General features: G+C 25.3%; 1 protein-coding gene across 1 annotated transcript; it reads left to right on the top strand.

The window, feature by feature from the left end:
* On the top strand, positions 1-16,994 carry LOC129976666 (integrin-linked kinase-associated serine/threonine phosphatase 2C-like). The gene is made up of 8 exons (XM_056090361.1): positions 1-218; positions 319-492; positions 2,152-2,284; positions 3,415-3,521; positions 7,566-7,747; positions 10,497-10,618; positions 12,657-12,858; positions 15,180-16,994. The coding sequence occupies exons 1-8, from the start codon at positions 188-190 to the stop codon at positions 15,309-15,311; spliced, it is 1,083 nt and encodes a 360-aa protein (XP_055946336.1). The 5' UTR covers positions 1-187; the 3' UTR covers positions 15,312-16,994.
* Positions 16,995-18,719: the final 1,725 nt, after the last annotated feature.

Raw genomic sequence — 18,719 nt, 5'->3', positions numbered from 1 at the left:
TGCTTTCTAGTGCTAGTGCAAGTGTCAATTGCAAAATTACAATATGTTTGTTTTTATTTATATTAGTGTAAACATAAGCTCTGGTTTAAATTAATAGCAGAAACTTAAAATTTATAATATTAGTTGACTTCTATAGAGAGGGAGAATATATTGAAATATACTATTTATTAATAACAGTCCGTATATAATGGATTTGTTTGGTGATCTCCCAGAACCTGGTATACTGATATTTCTTTAAATTTTTGTTAGAAAACCAATATGACAGTATATTCTTTTTCCTTCTTGTATTGTATGTTTTTCAACTATTAATTTTTAAAGGTAAAGATGAAACTGCTGAAGAAAAGCCAGTTGTTTCTGAAGCCGGGTCTTGGGGTAATGTCGATACCGATTTTTTTTCTGACTTGCCATTACCCTCTTCAACAACTGAATCTAGAGGGATTAAAAGAAAATTAGAAGAGAATAACAGTGATGAAATTTCATCTAATAATGGAGGTAAAACTTGGGCATTTTCAAATTATGAATATATTTTGAGCAAAAGATTTATAAACGTACTTTTGAGACAGCCGTATTAAGAGTAAATGCAGTTAGAATTATCTTAGAACTAAGATATCTTTTAAAAAAGTTTAGATAATTAATTGAAACTATTATTGTCATCCATTCTTATTATAGTGTTTTTCAGTTATTTAAAAACGTCAGTTGACTAAAATTTTGTAATTTGGTTCAAATGACAGAAATGTAGATTGGTTTTAGAAACTTGCATAATACTAAAAAGCATTTTCTTTCTCGTTATTGCAGTTTGTGAAGATTCATAAAGTGCTCTGAAATAACATCTTTGTATGTCCACAGTAATCTGTTGCCTGTTAATGTTTTAATTTATCAGATAAATTTGCTGTCAGATGTATTAATTTTCAGTTTTGTTAGAGTTCTTGAGTATGTAAAACTTTTAAGAAATGAGAAAACTGTCAAAGCTTAAATAATAATTATTATTTATATTTAATCTTTTATTTCTCTTCTTTAAAAATTTTAATTTTCATTTAGAATTTCTTAGAAAAAAAAATTTCATATTGGATATTCATCTTTTATTGCGACTATATTAATGAAACTCGATTTTACTTTTTATCCTGTGCTGAAAAATATGGATACTTTAAATAAAGCTTTTGAATAAAAATTTTAATTTAATGTAATTGACTATAATAATACTTATAGTACATGATACAGTGACTTGTAGTTAAATACTGTTAAATATTACATCTTTTAGAAATGATTATGCTGATTTTTTTAAATAAAAATATTCAATATTGTTGAGTGAACCATAGAATTTTTAATAAAATTTTGATAAACACCAAAAAATATTTTTCTATTTAAAATATATATGTGAATACTTATACAATTTATTACCGAATTGCTTTATCTGAGTTTAGATTAATTTTTGCTCTTTAGTTTTAAAAATATCATAAATATTTAATAGGGTGTTGTTTTAAATCCCTAGGACAAAAAATTTTTTTTCAAAGTTTTAAATTTAATTCATTGTGATTTAGTTGGAGCACAACATTGTATATTGTATCAAACTGAATTTTATTTTAAACAAAAATTTAAAATATTTATTTTTTTAATTAATTTCTATAGGAACAAAAAAAATCAGATCTATTACAATAAAACTGATTATATCAGTTTCTACTTACTCTAATGAAAATATGTCAATATATCCAGTAATATGAATTCCATTTTGTGATATTTTCAATGGTAAAAATCTTACTCAAAGTTTATTGTAATAAAAATGTTATTGCAAATTCAGTTGAGTATCAATATTAGACCACTTCTATTATATTGCAAGTCTAAAGTATGTAGTTTATCGAAGTTTGAACCAAAATTTGATGGCGTACCATTCTCATTTTTGTATTGTTTTGGCCTTGCATTCTAAAGAAGATTTCTATATACCAAAGAAATCCCTAATGAGGCAATGTTTTTGTAAGCTTAAATGTATTCTTGGTTTTCTTGTTCTGATTTATGTTGATTATTAGCATTATAATCTTTCAGAGTTTCCTTAGAATAAAAATGATAATTTATTATTTGCTAAGTCAGTTACATATTTTTTTATTTCATTCTAACATACTGCATTTAAAGGGAAATATATTTTATGTTATTTTTCAGAAGAGACAAAAGAAGCTTTGTATTCTATTCAAGGATTCTCTGCTGAAAAAAAAGGAGAGAGGGAAGAAATGCAGGATTTTCATGTAGTGATTGATGATTTCCATAAACAAATACCAGGTCTACATCCCTCTGTGTAAGCTATATTAAATAAACTCTTTTCTTGAATTAAAAATATGTAATATAGAATAGTTGCTGATAGCAGAAACTCCAAATATCAAAAGTCTTTAATTTTACAAAGATCGGCAATTTTGTTTTGAGATTGTGATATTTTTTTTTTCAATCAAAATGAATTAGAATGTAATTCTGATGGAGGAGGATAAGCTAATTTTGAATTAAGCTAATGCCAAACTTAACAATTTATTATGAAGTTAACAATTTAATGTATCAAAATTATTCTTGTCAACCAAATTCTAATCAAAATAAGAAAGTAGTTGGATCTTTTCTCTTGATTTGGGATATAAAAGAAAAGAAGAACCACTAATATTTTTGTTAAGAAAAAAAAAGTTATTTGTAAATTAACCACATGGCATTAATGAATTTTAGTATTACCTGCATGCCAGTCATAGTTTAAGAAAGAGCCTATTAGCATGCAGGCAGTCATCTATCTTTTACAATATATATATTTTACCTCTAAAAGTATTCAATAAATGCACATTTAAAAAAATATTTTTTTTTATCTTGTTGAAAATGGGAATAATATGATATATGAAATAGATTTTAATATGCAGTTGGAGCTAATTTTAAATGGATTAATTTTATTTTAATTTGAATATTTATTTATGAATTTTAAAATATTAGTCAGAAGAATAACTTAGAATGTCATGTTTTAAGTATAGGTTTGTTTTTGTATTTCATATGTATGTATTCCATATGATTTTCATAACTATTTTTAAAGTGAGGAAAAATATTTGACCTAAATAAGATATTGCATATTTTAAGACTTTTTGACATTTCTATAAAACTTTTAATTAATCAGACCATTAGTCTAGAAGGAAAAACAAATATTGCATAAAGATGATAGTGCTTATAATGTAATTTGTAATAATGAAGTGAAATGGAAAATGTTTCAATATAATACTTAAACAATTTTCATCTAAAACATTTTCAAACTGAATAATATCTTTGCTTATTTATTACACTAACATAAATCTTATTTTAAAAAGTTTTAGCATATTTAATTTTTAAATTTTAGTTTCTTTTAGTAACTTTCTTTTATTTATTAAATTTTAGTGTCTACAGTATGAAATATTAATTTTTCTACAGCTCCAGATTGTCTTACTATGCTGTATATGATGGACATGGAGGAGTCAGAGCTTCGAAATTCGCTTCCTGTCACCTGCATCAAAATTTGGCTCAAAAATTTCCCAAGGGTATCCACAGTGTTCCAGTCTGAATTTTTTAACCATTTTGCTTCGTTAGCTTTAAGGTCAGTCGATGCTAGTCAGTTTGACCAAAATTATTATTTAGAAGGGGGGGATCCGCGCTTCAAAAATGATCAGCCCTACAACGGACAACTTGTAAGCTTGTAGGTAGGTCCATTAAATGATATTAATGATAATGATTCCCTCGTTTTATTGCATTACCTCTACCTCTTGGTGAGAAGTCAGATCTATTTTTAAAGTAAGTTGCATGAAATTTGGGATTTGGAATTGTAAGAAGTTAAGAACAATTAAGACTATTAAAATTTCATTAGCAGTATTGAAGTATGTGTAAATTTTACAATTATTAATATAATGCACAGATAAAAGTAAAATGTAATATTGTCTTGTCTTTCATGGTAAAAATCGCATTTATTTTAAAGTATTTGACTTTGAATGATTTGGGATTTGAACTGCAAATAATTTTGGAAAGAAAAAAAATCTAAAAATTTACAAACAGTATTATGCTGATAGAATTTTTTCCTGTTTTCTTTGTAAATTTGATTAGATTTGGCTAATATAAGAGAGGAATATTATATTCAAGAGAAATAAAAAGAAATTGTTCTGATTTTATTTATTGAACAGTATTATTGGAGAGGGATAAAACAACATTTCTCAAAAGAGTTAAAAAATATTTGTTTTTGCCATTTCAAAATTCCTTTGGCTAAAGATCCTCCATTAGCTGTTAGTTGAGATTAGATGTATTCTTTATTTTGATTAGTAATACAAACTTCTTTTATCTCATATGATTATCTTTTGCATACTTTTTATGTTAATAAATATTAAAATTTGTCCATAATATTGATTTTCCAAAGAGAAACTTTAATATCCTTTAAAACAAGAATAGAAATTTTAATCTCAAATTATATTTTTTGTAAATATATTAATATTTTTTTTATGTAAAATGTATTCAGAAAAGGATTGCTGCATTTTTTGTTCTCCTTAATATATTTTATAGTATTTATAAACCTAATCATTGCTATCAGTTATCAAGTACTTCAAGTTATTATTAATATAGAATATATGACTTTCTAAAATTAGTTTATATTTTCTATATGGCAAATAATCTTGAATTTAGGAAAGCTAATTTGTGTATTATTAATTAGGAGTTAATGCTTTTCTCAATTTGAATTATTGCATGATATTGTATTATTCGTTATGAATTCTTATCTGTAATGATATTAATCACATATAATGTATACAGTAGGGTGGAATGAAAAAATTAATTTTTGATTTTTAATTTGTAATATTGTGGAAAAGCCACCTTTTAGTGTAGATAAAATAAATTATAAATATGAAAAATATTAGAGTAGGTCTTGAGGTGCTGCAAGGATGTTAAAGTTTCATAAAAACACACTTTTTGCAACTTTTTAAGGATTTTTGCATGCATGATTATGAAATAAAAAGCTTTAAATAGTCATTGTGATATGAATAAAAGTATAAAAACAGTTTTACTATTGCACTGGCATGGCACTGAGTCGCCGCCGAAGCAGTGGTTATTGAGGTAAGGCAGAAATTTGTCTGCGTTGAATGACAAGGACAGAACTGGTTTCAAATTAGTAGCTTTGCCAAGTACAGAGTTGGCGTCTCCACTCTTTCTATTGTGTAACTGATTTGTTAGTTTATGCACTTGTGTGCTTTGCTTTTAGTAAAAATGGCACAATCTAAATTAGTAAAGACAAGACAAATATCGGAATGTTCTATTTTTGGGAAATTTGTGATTTGCTTGAAGTTGAACTCACTGCTTACAAATCTAGTGCTACTGTTATATTAGATATAACTTCAAATTTGCTTTAAATAGGCATTGTCATATGAATAAAAGTATAAAAACAGTTCTACTATTGCACTGGCGCTCAGGGCACAGTTGTACTATTGCACACACCTTCTGTAAGCGAAATACTTGACACTTTAGTTCCCATAATAGAACAAATATGATCAAGAGCTTCTATCCCTGTTGCTTCTAGCAAAATAATTTCATAAATTATAAAAGTTTATCATGCTAAACACAGTAATTTATTAAAGTCAAAAAGTAGAAAATGTTCAGATAAGTTTGATTCCAACCTCATAGAATTAGTGTGGTTGGATGTTTATTTGATATTGTTGACATGTATAAAAAAAAAGTGCCAGTTATGGAATCAAAAGTTCTAAACGATCAATACTCTGACAGGAAAAGGGTTATAAGTAATATTGATATTGCCACCACAAGCATTTTGAGGAAGAAAGAAACAAGAAAGAGTAAAGAACTACAGAGAATAGTTAAGTTTAATCAAGAACGGGCAAAAAATACTAGTGCATCGGAAACGATTACTGGCGACAGTGACAACGCTGAAGAACAGCAGTGTTCTTTACAAAAACAAGCAAGTCAACCGGATCCATCAAATATACAAAAAATGGTAAAATTACCAAGTGCCTGGAAGTTTAATATTAAGTTACCTTTCATGTATTTATGATTCCAAACATCTTTTCAGCCTTATCTCATATTTACGTTATCTCTCTGACGATCTTAAGAACGTTATAGATTGGATTATTCAAATAAATGGGTACTTTGCTGCTTCAGAAAATATCCTTTTGTCATGCTAAGTGATGAACATAAAATTCAAAAAGAACTTGGTTTACGACATGTTTTAAAAGCAAGAACAGAAAGTAAAGACAGATTCAAGAAATTTAAAGTTCCAAAGATAAACTTTGATGCAAAGGATTATATTGACATAATCTCATGGCTTGCAAATGATGTAACTGAGCCCCCTTGCTAAAACATGTTTCCAGTGACTCTCTCAAAGGCTTCAGAAGGCATCTGAAGCTGAACCAAATAATATAGGGACTCGATTATCGACTTTCCGAGGCTTCCTTGTCACATGCAAGTAGTGGAAAGAACTGTGAAACTGGTAGCCGAATCAGCTCAAAATGTTTGTCGTTCAATCGCTATCGAAGGATACATAAGAGCAAAAATTGACTTAAGTGTGAATATGCCAAAATCTAATTTAAATAAAGAACAATTTAATGTGGCAGTGTAGTAGAAACAACCATTTTACAGCTGTAATATTTGTAATCATCAAGGATACAGAAGTAAGAAATGCAAATTTTGACATAAAAATAATTTTTGTTATTATTATACTTTGTAATTAATAATTTTTTCAATTGTAATCCTTATATATGTATTTAAAATAATCTTTGGTAACATTATATGAAGGAAAAAAATTCATAAAATTATTTTATCATAGTTTCATCTGTTATTTTATCTCTTTAATCATTTTATTCATTCCTCATTTTATCTGTTCCAATTTGTTTACAAACTTTAAGCTCCTTGTGGCATCTTGAGATATTGTTGAATTGCAACCAGAATTTTTAAAAATTCTTTTTGAATCTAAAAGCTAATTTTTTTTCTGCTATTACCAAACTAAAATCTAAGAAAAAAATTTTAAAAGCCCTTTTTAAAAATTTCCATTTTTTTTTTTTTTTTTTTTTTTTACAAATTTCAAGCTTGTTGTGGTACCTCAAGATAATGTAATGTTACTACCAAATTTTAAAAAATTGTTTTGAACCTAAAACGCATCTTTTCTGCACTATTACCAAACTAAAATCGGACCATTTTTGTTCCACCCTAGTATACAGTTCTCTTTTTTTTTTTTTTATCAATTATATTAAGCTTAAACCTGTCATTAATAACTTGAAGTTGATTTAGTCCGATAAGCTTTGCTTTTCAAACTTATTTTTTTACTAGTTTTAAAAAGATTTTATTGAATAACCATATAACTCTTGAAGTTTAAACTTATATATATCAAAAAGTTACAAGAAAATACTTATAACAGTTTTATTAATGTTTTAATTAAATCTATAATTTAATAGTTATTATTCTCATTCTGCAGAAAAATTGAATTGTATATGATAATAAAAAGTATGCTTTAGATTTTACTTTTTTAGTTAGTTTTCTTAGTGACATAAGCTTTTGTAATGTTGTTTTTTCTTACATTAAAGATATTTCTTTTCTTTTTGCAGTACCATTACCGCAGATTGAAAAAGAAATAAAAAGAACTTTAACAGAAGCTTTTAGGAAAACAGATGAAGAATTTTTGAAGCAAGCAACAAAAACAAAACCATCTTGGAAAGATGGAACTACTGCAATTGTTGTTTTGGTCTTGCATAATATTTTATACATAGCTAATTTAGGAGATAGCAAAGTAAGTATGTATTGGATTTTTAGAATTTTTTAAATTCTATATGGCTTTTAACTTTTGTTTAAGGTAAATTTATTATTAAGTTTGTTATTATTAAAAAAAATTATGCCTTAAAATTTTGATGACTTTCTACACTTTCTCATCTGGGAAACAAATTTTTGGAATTATATCTGTTTCATTATCAATCTACCTGTTTACGAATGCAATAATTCCAAAATGCTTTGAACTAGATAGTTAATATTTGTTACCATGTCTTTACTCCAAATTTATAGTTTTCTATTAAATTTTTAATGAAATTGTTTTAAAAGAAATCTGTCTGTTTGCAGGTGAGCATGGTTACCAAAAAATATGAAGGTCTAAATGGATAAAACTTTGCACACAATTTTATCATCAAAATTATTAATAAGTTTTAAACTTTGAACCATATCTATATACTTATTAATCATTTGTTAATCTGTGTATTCACCCATAAATACAATAGTTTAGATAAATGAAATTTGTTTTGGGATCTTGCAATACAAATTATAAACCTGTATCTAATTCTGGTTATGTTCAAATAAAAAGACAGAAAAAACATGTTTGGTTTCCATTTTTAAATAACAAAACATAAAACCATATTATGTCAGTATATACCAAAGTTGATGTGTATGTGTGCATGATGGAGACACTTTATTTACTGATTTTGCTGTGACCTTTGAGGTTTGCCCTCATATCTTTTGCAATACGGTCATGCAATGACAACTTTTATAAGAACCAAAAAATATGATAAGCATATTAGGAAGTTGCAGGAATACTTTTAATAAAATACTTATGTATATTTATTTTATTGTTGATTTGTTGTATATAAAATTAGAAATTTATTAATTTGAATATAAATTGTTAATCACATGGTTATGCAAAACATTTTCTTTCAGAGCATTTTATGTTATCAGAGCAAAATGGAACAGTAATGTTGATAAAAAAATTTAAATAGTTGCTCACTTAGTTTAAATGAATCTTTTAAAAGTCTTTTTTTAACAAATATTGAAGAATCTTTAAAAAGTCCTAGCTTGGAAAAACATAGGATAATTTCTGTGACATCAGCATAATTCTTAATGAATTAAAGTGGGGATATAAACCCATGAGAAATCTTGATTTAAAACACATTAAAAATTTCATTAGATGATTAGTATGAATATGCGATTTGAATTTCATAAATTTGAAAGTGTGTTGCATTTGCCCAGATCTATCCAGATTTTATAATTTTGTTATAATGTGCTGTAAAGTTTTAAACAAAGCATTTTAAAAATCAAATTAGCTTTATTTTTTCATTTTGTAAGGAATACTAAATTACTAATATATAAGTAGTGTAATAATGTAGTGTTTAACGTATATCACTAAAAAGGGGGGAACATTTATAAAAAAACACAAACAAATCTCCTTTTTTTTTTTTTTTTTTTTTCAAATTTATATTGTATTTTTACAAACTTATTTGTATTTATAGAAAATAATTTGTCAGCATGTTCAATAAGGCATGTAATGGAATTCATAAAATTGATTGCAAAAAGTTTGTGAAATGAATCGATTTTTTTTCTGTCTAATTTGTATAGCTTATTTTATAATTTCATATCATTAGTTAGTTATTTAAAAATTATTTTTAATTCTGTTATATATTTATGTGAATTTTCTAAATTTCATAACAGATGCAAGTCATTTATATTTGCAATGTTTTGTAGTGAATGAAAACAACGAATTTCAATGTTTCATTGCAAATAAAAGCATTTGATCATTTTAGAAACACAATGATATTTAAATTTTAAATAATATTAAAAATATTTAAATAAGCAAGTAGATAATTTCTTAATGGGAGAAAATTAAGTAACTTAATTTATTACCATTTTTTGTCTGATCTGAAAGTCAGATCAAATGGATCCTATCTATTTATTTTTATTTGAAAAAACCAGTGGTGGCGGCCTCCCTTAATACTCTCACATGCTCTCTAATGAAGGTGTCATGCAAGATAACAGCTTGCATAGCATTGGTGTGCAATAGTTAGAAAATGTTAACATTTGGCGTGAATTTAACATTTTTACCGAATCTGTTGTATCATCTTTGGCGAGTTATTTGGCGATTAGGTTCTAACATGCGTTTAATAACATCCAAAAATCAAATCTGTATTTTAGATGTGTTTTTCCCTATTGATTGACATAAAAATTTATTAAAAGGCTACGCCTGTAGTCACAAAATTCAATATCAAATTTAATATATTTGACTCATTGTGTTTTTGATTTATCACATTTATGTGTTTCTAAAGGAAAGGCCAACAATTAAACTTTTTGTTGAATTTGCCTGAAAATTTGATAAAAATCTACAAATTTGGTGTAAAGACCACATTCCAAATTTCATTCAACGTTTCTCAGAACATTTCTGAGTTATCTTTGTCGCAGACAAATAAACGGGATATTTTCCAAAAATACATTTTTTGAACTCAAGGAGATTTAAAACATAGAGATTCATCAAAATCTCAAGTTCAGATTTTTTGACAATTATACTTTCTTTATATTATGTATATGAGAAAGCAGAAAAGTGAGAATCATTTTGATGCTGATTTTTTTTTAATAATCCATATGCATTTTTTTTGCTCTCTTTATACATTGGTCATAGATGAATTGAAAAAATAAATATAAAGTTCAAATAAGTTAGAATTTTTAAGTTTTTACATTTTATTACTTAATTAAGTCTTAGATTCTGTTCTATCTTTTCTTTTTATAAGGCTATCCTATGCAGGTACAGTCATAAGTCTGGTAAGTATGTTGCTATTCCCCTGAGTAGTGATCATTCTCCTCAAGACTATACTGAAAGGATGCGTATTCAAAAGGCTGGAGGAAATGTAAGGTATGGGTTTACCTTTATTATTTTTATCTATCACTTGATATTCATATGAATATTTTTAGCAATATTTCTAATGGCTAGACAAATATAAAATTCATACATATAAAAAAAGAGAGAAAATGCATAGTTACCTGAAAACTCTCTAATTTTAAGTGAAGTGAGTAGTATCTTTAGTTGTCAAAAATTGATTGATTCTCCATGATGAAAATAAGAAAGAAGGTTCTGCCACAATCATGACCTACTATCATAGGATGCAGAAATGAAAAATATGGCACCATTTCATTGAGTATTTAGAGCAGTTAGAAGTTTAACTTCTATTATTCTGCCTAAAGCACATTAATCATGTATTAATTCATGATTTAATTGTAAATTATTTGTGATTGATCAAATTACTGTTTTTAAAGGCCACTTTTAATGTTTTGATAATTTAGATACATTTAGTTTTAAGTGATGTACCTGTTAATATTATAATTAGGTACTAATAGGTCTAGAAATTTCTGATGATTGATTGTTCTGTTATTAGTTAACTGTTCTTTTTTACTTGCATCCAGAAATAACGCACTGTTTAGAACAATGTTTCTAAACCTGTGGTGTGTCTACCCTGTCAAATGTATGTGAAATGATCTTGTGGGGGGGGATGCATATTGATATATAAATTGAATGTAAGAGAAGATATAAACAGCTTTTGTAATTGAAAAGAATAAAAAAAACTGTTTTAAGATAGAATTTTAAGAAAAATCTTTCATCTCTGCTGTGATAATTTAAAAGAAGAATTTGTAAAAGATTCAAGAAATCAATCACTATTCTGCTACTGTTCTTGGGCACTTAGAGGAAAGTGCTTTCTTATACCTCTTGCGAAAAAAAATTACAGGAACAGATTTTCCATTAATAAATTCAGATTCGAGACTATTCGCTATCTACCAAATTAGATTTTAAATTACTGAACAACCTCTAGGTTTCCATTAAAGCGTGTTTATTTATATATTTTAAAAATAATTAAATGTAATAACTAATACTCATCGTTTTTGCATAATTGATCAAAATAAAAACACTGATGTATTGTAGCTTTATTATAGTTTGTAAATATTTGCAATTTTGCATAATGGCAGTGGGTTATGTGGTGCTGTGATGATAGGTAAAGAGTAAGTAAATAAAAAAAGATTGGAAACTATTGGTTTAGAAGTTCAAGATGCTATTGCTATTTGAATGCTTAGAATATTTTATTTTTAATAATATTTAAATTTTGATAAAGTTGTATTTTGGAAATTAATCAATAATGCTATTGGTCTATTTATAATCACTTTTAGAATAGAGTTGTGTTGTTACTCAGGATCCTGACGTTCAAAGCACTGTTTTTCCTTTGTAATTCTGTACTTTGATAAATCAAGATTAGAATTTTATATTTAAATAGTTCAATTTGTGCATTTAAGATAAAACATATGTATCATTATTAATATTATAATTTTTCCTATCACATGTTTATTAGTAAGCACTTTCCCTTTATATTTTGTGGCAAAATAAATTTTATTCCTAACCCTTAACTATCTATTCTTAAAACTGTTCTATTCATTGAATTCATGAAGGCTGTCATTTTAGACAAATAATTTATCCCTAATATATAATTTTAAAAGGAAAGTGTAATATCTGTAAAGGTTAATTTTAAGTTTCATATTTCATTTGAAATTGACTTAAAATTTCAAGGGAAAAAATCTCCTAAGGTGATTGATATTCAGACACATGTACTCATTTTACTTTTGCATACATATAATTAAATTTTTAAAAATCTCTTTTCTATATATTTCGCTATAGGAAAGTTAAAAAAAAATTACTTTTTTTTGTAGGAGATTGGATTAAAATAATTTAAAAGTTGCTCTCAAAAGCATTTTAATTCTAAATTTGGTAGCTTTGGTGATTTCCGAGCCATATCAACAAAGGAAGATACATTAGCAATTATTACAGAGTATTTATAATAGTTAAATGTTGAAACTAAAATGTAAAAAACATATATATTGGGGTTAAAATTTAATATTTAATTTTCTAGAGATGGAAGAGTAATGGGCGTCATTGAAGTTTCAAGGTCAATAGGTGATGGCCAATATAAAGCACTTGGAATAACTTGTATTCCTGATATAAAGCGGTGCCAATTGACTGACGATGATGCTTTTATTCTGTTAGCATGTGATGGTCTGTGGAAGGTTTTCACTTCTGAAGAAGTTTTAAACATAGTTTTAGATTCCAAAAAGGTATAGTATTTTATATCAGTTAGCAAAATTGTGTGCTTGTGTGTGTGTTGATATTGTATATATAATGATCATTATTTTTATTTTCAATTGCATTGAATTGAAATTCATTATTTTCCTTCACTTGTGAACTTCCTACAAATAGCGAAATATTTCATCTAGCTCATTATTCTAAGAAATGAATTTATTCAAATCCACTTTGTATCTTTTTTTACTGGAATTTATTTTAAAACTAAGTAGGTATTCAATAGGTGCTGATTCTTCAGAATGAAACCGTTAGTTTGAAATTGACTTTAAAAAATATCTCCCAATTTATCTTTTAGTTTTGTTTTCAAAAGTAAAATACACACTTGATTAAAAATTGTGATATTTACAAAAATAAGAAGTAGTTAAATGCAATGCTAATTTTTTATTTCTGATGTTTATTTCCAAGATACATAAATACTAAAAGAAAATTTTTTTAAAAAAAGAAGAAGAAACAGATTGCAAATAGTATTCTGATTCTAATAATTTTTGAATGGTTATCACTTTTAATATTAATTCTACAAGTTTGTGAGAACAACACTAGGTTATGATTTTTTAATTAAACTAGTGTAGTTACAGCTTTAATAATACTTTTAAATGAATGCAAGGAAAAGAATTGACGATTATAATGTCTACAAGATTCAATTTAGCATAAGTATTCAACCTTAAAAAAAAAATTTTCTAATGAAGAGAATATTAAGCAAAATATAATGTCAAAGCAACCACTATAAACATATTAGACACTAAAGGCATTCAAATAAAATATGACTGTCTTAATTCTGATGAATGTTTTGAATCATCAGTGAAAAAATATTAATCCTTTGGTGGATAGTGACTTGTTTCAGTTTTAATAATTAGAAAATTTCAAAAATTTGTAGAGTGATTTTTTTTAAAAAATATAATGTATGACATATTAAATTATTTATAATAACACTTAAATTTAATAATTCAGTTCAAGCATGTGTTATTACTTGCAAAAAGGCAAAAGAAAAATGATTTACATTCCTTTTTTTTTTTTTTTTTTTTTTGATTCTGATAAATACATAGAATTTTTGTAATTATTGTTATTATTATTCATACATTTGTTACTTTCAAATCTTCATGTAAATATTTATATTTTTTCTAATCTGTTCTGTGTATGACATTTTCTTTATGAACTATGAAATACTGAATACCATTATTTTTGTACTAGGCAATTTAGGTGGATCACTAGAAATATTGGTTGTATTTGATTTGATTTCAGTGAAATCTCAGAGACAGTCTTAAAGATTCTATCAATATGCTATTTCTTTGCATAAAAATGTCATAGACATTAAAGCCATTTTATTTTAATGGTTTTAAACTTGTTTTGTTCATTTTGAATTTGGATCATCCTAATGATGCCAAGTCCTATGACATCACAGTGCTATTTAAAATGAAACTACCTAATTAAGCTATCTTCTAGCATTCATGGTACTGTAATTAATTTTTTTTTCTTCCTTTAGTATATAAAAAGACATTTCTAAAATTTTCAAGTGATATATAAATTAATTTTGAGCTGTAATATTTTTAGGAGCTATCTCAGAAAAAACACCAAAAACATGCTTAATTTTTAATTAATATTCTAATTGAAATTTTGGCTCTGAAGTGCACATTCCCATCTTTCAAAGTATTTCTGTGTCAGATTTGACCACTCTTAATCAAATTATATATCTTGTAGAGCATCAGTACTCAATTTGAACACTTTTTTTTTTATGATTGATATTTTCAAAAGATGAATTTTTAAAATATTTTTCCCCCATTTTTCAATTTGTTATTCTTTAAATTATCATGGAATCAAATATCTAATAAAGTGCATCCTATAAAAAAAACATGATTCAAATAAATTGAAGAAATTGTTAAAAGTTAAATTCGAAAGCACATTTTTTTTTTGTGTGTGTGTAGTAATAAAAAAAAAATATTTTTCTATTTTTAAATCTAATTCTTTATTATGAATAATATGGAATTTTGAAATTTTTTTCTCAAATCCACTGTCTAGTAGCACTATTTATATACAATCAAAATTTGATTAACGGATAATTAAATTCTGAAAGTATTAAATTATTATATTGTCCTCAAAAACACATAAATATATGAAATTTATAAACTATGTAAAATGAGTAAAAATTGAAAATTGGTTAGAAAATTCTATCTTTATGAGCTTAAAACAAGTTAGGATATAAAATAATTAATTAAGGCTATAAATTAATTGATTATCTCTATTGTTAAAGTAAGTCAGGTTTATTGTAAACCTTGAGTTAACGCTGAGTTTCTCTTCCTAGGACAATAAAAGTGGACCTGATGCAGAAATATGTTTTGAAACTGCTTGCAACAGACTTGTAAATGAAGCCATTCGAAAATATAGTGGAGATAATGTTACTGTGGTTCTTGTGTCTATCAAGAAACATTCCTAAAAAAAATGTTGAATGAATTGGAAAATATTGTGAAATGCTTCATAATCATAGTTAAATGTTAGTTAGTCACTCTATGTCATAATCTTTTTCATATTTTTGTTTCTTTTATTTTGAAGTGAATGAAATGCTCTTTTTAATAGGTATTAATTGCTTGTAATATGAATTTGTATTTTTTCTTCATCTGTATATATACACTTTTTCTTCAGTTTATTGAAAATTCATATTTATATATGTTTCTTATGCATTTAAGATAATAAGAAAAGCACAGCTGATGTTAAAAGCGTAGACGAAATATCATTTAAAAAAAAATAAATTTAAATCTCACAATTCATTGATAGAAACTAGTACAATATAATCCCATTTATCTCAATTTCATTTGTCCAATCACTTTGAGGGAGGTGGAGATTCTTTTAGGCAAAACTTTCCTGAATAAAAACACATACAGACAGTGAAACAGTTAGCTTAATGTTTTCAAACATTGATATTTTAATATAGTATGCAAGTATATAAAAATATAAGCAACATTGTTTTATTGTCATTAAATTGATACAATAAGTAATGCCTCTTCTTCTTATTCCTCTAAGATATAAATTTTTAATAATCATACAGATATTTGTTTATCTTGAATAATTTGGTCACAATTAATCTCAATAGCTGGAATTCAATCTTGTATGTGATTTAATTTTTCTATATCTCTTAAAATGTTTTTATCACTGCTTGTAGAATTTGCAGACAGTATATTATTTAACAGGATCATGGATCAATATAGCTAAGTTTTAAATTATTAATGATGTTAAAAAAAATAGTATATTACTGAAGCAAATTATGTAAAAGAAAAGTGATTGTACTGAACATTTAAATTTTACAATAGGCCTCTGTGAATTGTACAAATGAAAATTTCACTTTATGCTCGACTGCAAATGAAAATTTAACAGTTATACTTTACTTATAAGGCCACCTTAAGGAAATTATATCTCTGCTATTTGTACTTCTTTTAAAAAGATGAAGACACTTGAAAAATTGTTCAGCATCTACTGTGTCTAGCTTGTTATTAATAATGAATGATCTTTTACCCAAAACTTATTAGGCAGCTCTAGTATATTGCTAATTTACTTTTGTTTTTTGAAGCCTGTTTTTTGTTGTAGAGATTAATTTTATGAAAAGTCATTCTCATTTAAAAGAAATTTATGAAATCTGAATGCAGTTCTTTACAAAATGTTATCGAAAACTTTGATGTTCTTTTTCAGTGCAATTTTAATTACTCAAAATCTAATGACCTTGAAAAGATGCACATATTTTTACTTTCCTATGTGAAGAAGTTATTTAATAAATGAAAACATATCCAAACTTTTTTAAAGTAGCATTTGAATGTTCATCATTTTGAATTTCTCAAACCTCCGTTTCTCTTTTTTATTGCAAAGACTTATTGTATTTGTTACTCTCATAAAACTAATCATATTAAATGTTTTGATGGCTTAGTCTAAAAAAATGGATCACTTGACAAAAATAATTGTTTATGGAAAACCTAGTCTTTTTATATATTAACATCTGTTTCTGTTGTGCTAAGTTTTTTTTTTTTTGGTAACATAATATGTAAGAGCTTCTAAGCGATTAGATAATAAATTTTAAAATAATGGATATTGATTTTAAATTATTACACATTGAACATACTTTGAAAAATGTTGAGTTTGCTAAACCCAAATTAGGATTTCATTTATATTTCTGTAAAATATAATGGTTATTATAATTAATTAGATAAAGAAAAAAAAAACTAAATCATTTTTATTAATTAATATTTATATAATACTAATATGTTTAAACACATTTAAGGAATTCACAATTTTTAGTTTCAAATTGAACTTTATTTGTTCTTTTTAATGCTTTTTTAATCCTTTTCTTTGTAGTTAACTATGTTTTATGGTTATAATCAAAATTTGAATAGAATTATTGAAATTTTGTATTCTTTTTGGAAAAATTATTAGTTAATTTTTGTCTTGCAGTTGATTGATTTCTTTTCCAAAATTCTATTTTTATTTCTACTCTTCTTTTGACACAATCTTTATGCTTTTTTTATTCAATGAAGATTTCATAAAAAGTGGATTTTCAAAATGGGATGATTAGTACCTTGTTTGTATTTCAAGAGTTATTGAATGCAGATAATAGCGCATGATAACTTGTTTAATAGCAAATTAAATTAAAAGTTTTAGCATGTGTACATTTAAATGCTAATTTAAACTCAATCTTCATGACCTATTTGAATCTAAAGTCCTATTTTGAAAGAAATTGCAAAAAACCAAGTTCATGTATATATAAAATTTACTATTTATTGTGCTTTGCAATTGCTGTAAAATGTTTTCCCATTTCATGCTATGTTTTTTTATTTAATAATTTCTTTTGAACATTATATTTTACTTGATTAGAGCTAAAAACTCTGATTTGCATTCTGATTTTTTTTTTCCTCTTCCAAATTTATCATTAGAACTATTTGTACCGATTCAAATTTTGAAATTATTCTTTGCATTAAATTTGGTATTTCTCATTTAATTCTGAGTGAAACTTTTCTTGTTAAAGCAAAGAGTAAAAGTTTTGAAATTATTATATACTATTGTATTTTATTTATATGTGTATGTGAATTATTTTAGATCTGTTTTGTTGGTTTTTAAATTATTTGAATTTCTCTACCAATATAGATCAGTTTTATTATATTATAGGATTTTTTTTAATGTTGAGAAAACTAATATTTAATTAGTGTTTTAATTTTGTGAATTATTAACAGGTAACTTAGTTTTCTATATTAATTTAATGGTTATTTTTATTTAAATATTTATTAATAATACTGCTTAGGAATTATTAGTTACTTTATTTTTTGCATATATTCTGCAAAGGGCCATTGTGAAAAATTTCATACTTTCAAAGGTATCCTTATTTAACCATGGATTATAATTTCTTGTTGTGAAAATTTTATAATATATAATAATAATAAATTGTGATTATTGATTATATCCAATGAATTGAACTGTATAAAATTAAGTTTTTTTTTGTAATATTTTATAAAGCATGTTTTTACAAAGAAAAAATTTGTTTTCAAAATATATAAATTATTATATTTTAGAAAGTGTAACTTAAAACATTTAACCCATTTTAATACATTGTCTCTTATGATTTTTGTTTCAAACATATCTTTTGAAATTAATTCTAAGCAATGTAAAAATCTCTGTAGATCCTTTATATTTGAATGTATTGCTTTATGATTTGGTTCATAATCATATTAAAAAAATAATTTTTAAATTTTTAGTTAAGTGATCATATTAAATTATGAATTTGTCACTTAATAATATTTACCCCCATATTAAGAGCTGTAGTAGGTTTCCAACATAAATTATAACAAAAATTATTCTATACTGAAAA

This window comes from Argiope bruennichi, chromosome 7, assembly GCF_947563725.1.
Source record: "Argiope bruennichi chromosome 7, qqArgBrue1.1, whole genome shotgun sequence".
Lineage (NCBI taxonomy): Eukaryota > Metazoa > Arthropoda > Arachnida > Araneae > Araneidae > Argiope > Argiope bruennichi.
Note: the sequence above shows the minus strand (reverse complement) of the source record. Positions and strands in the feature narration are given on the sequence as shown.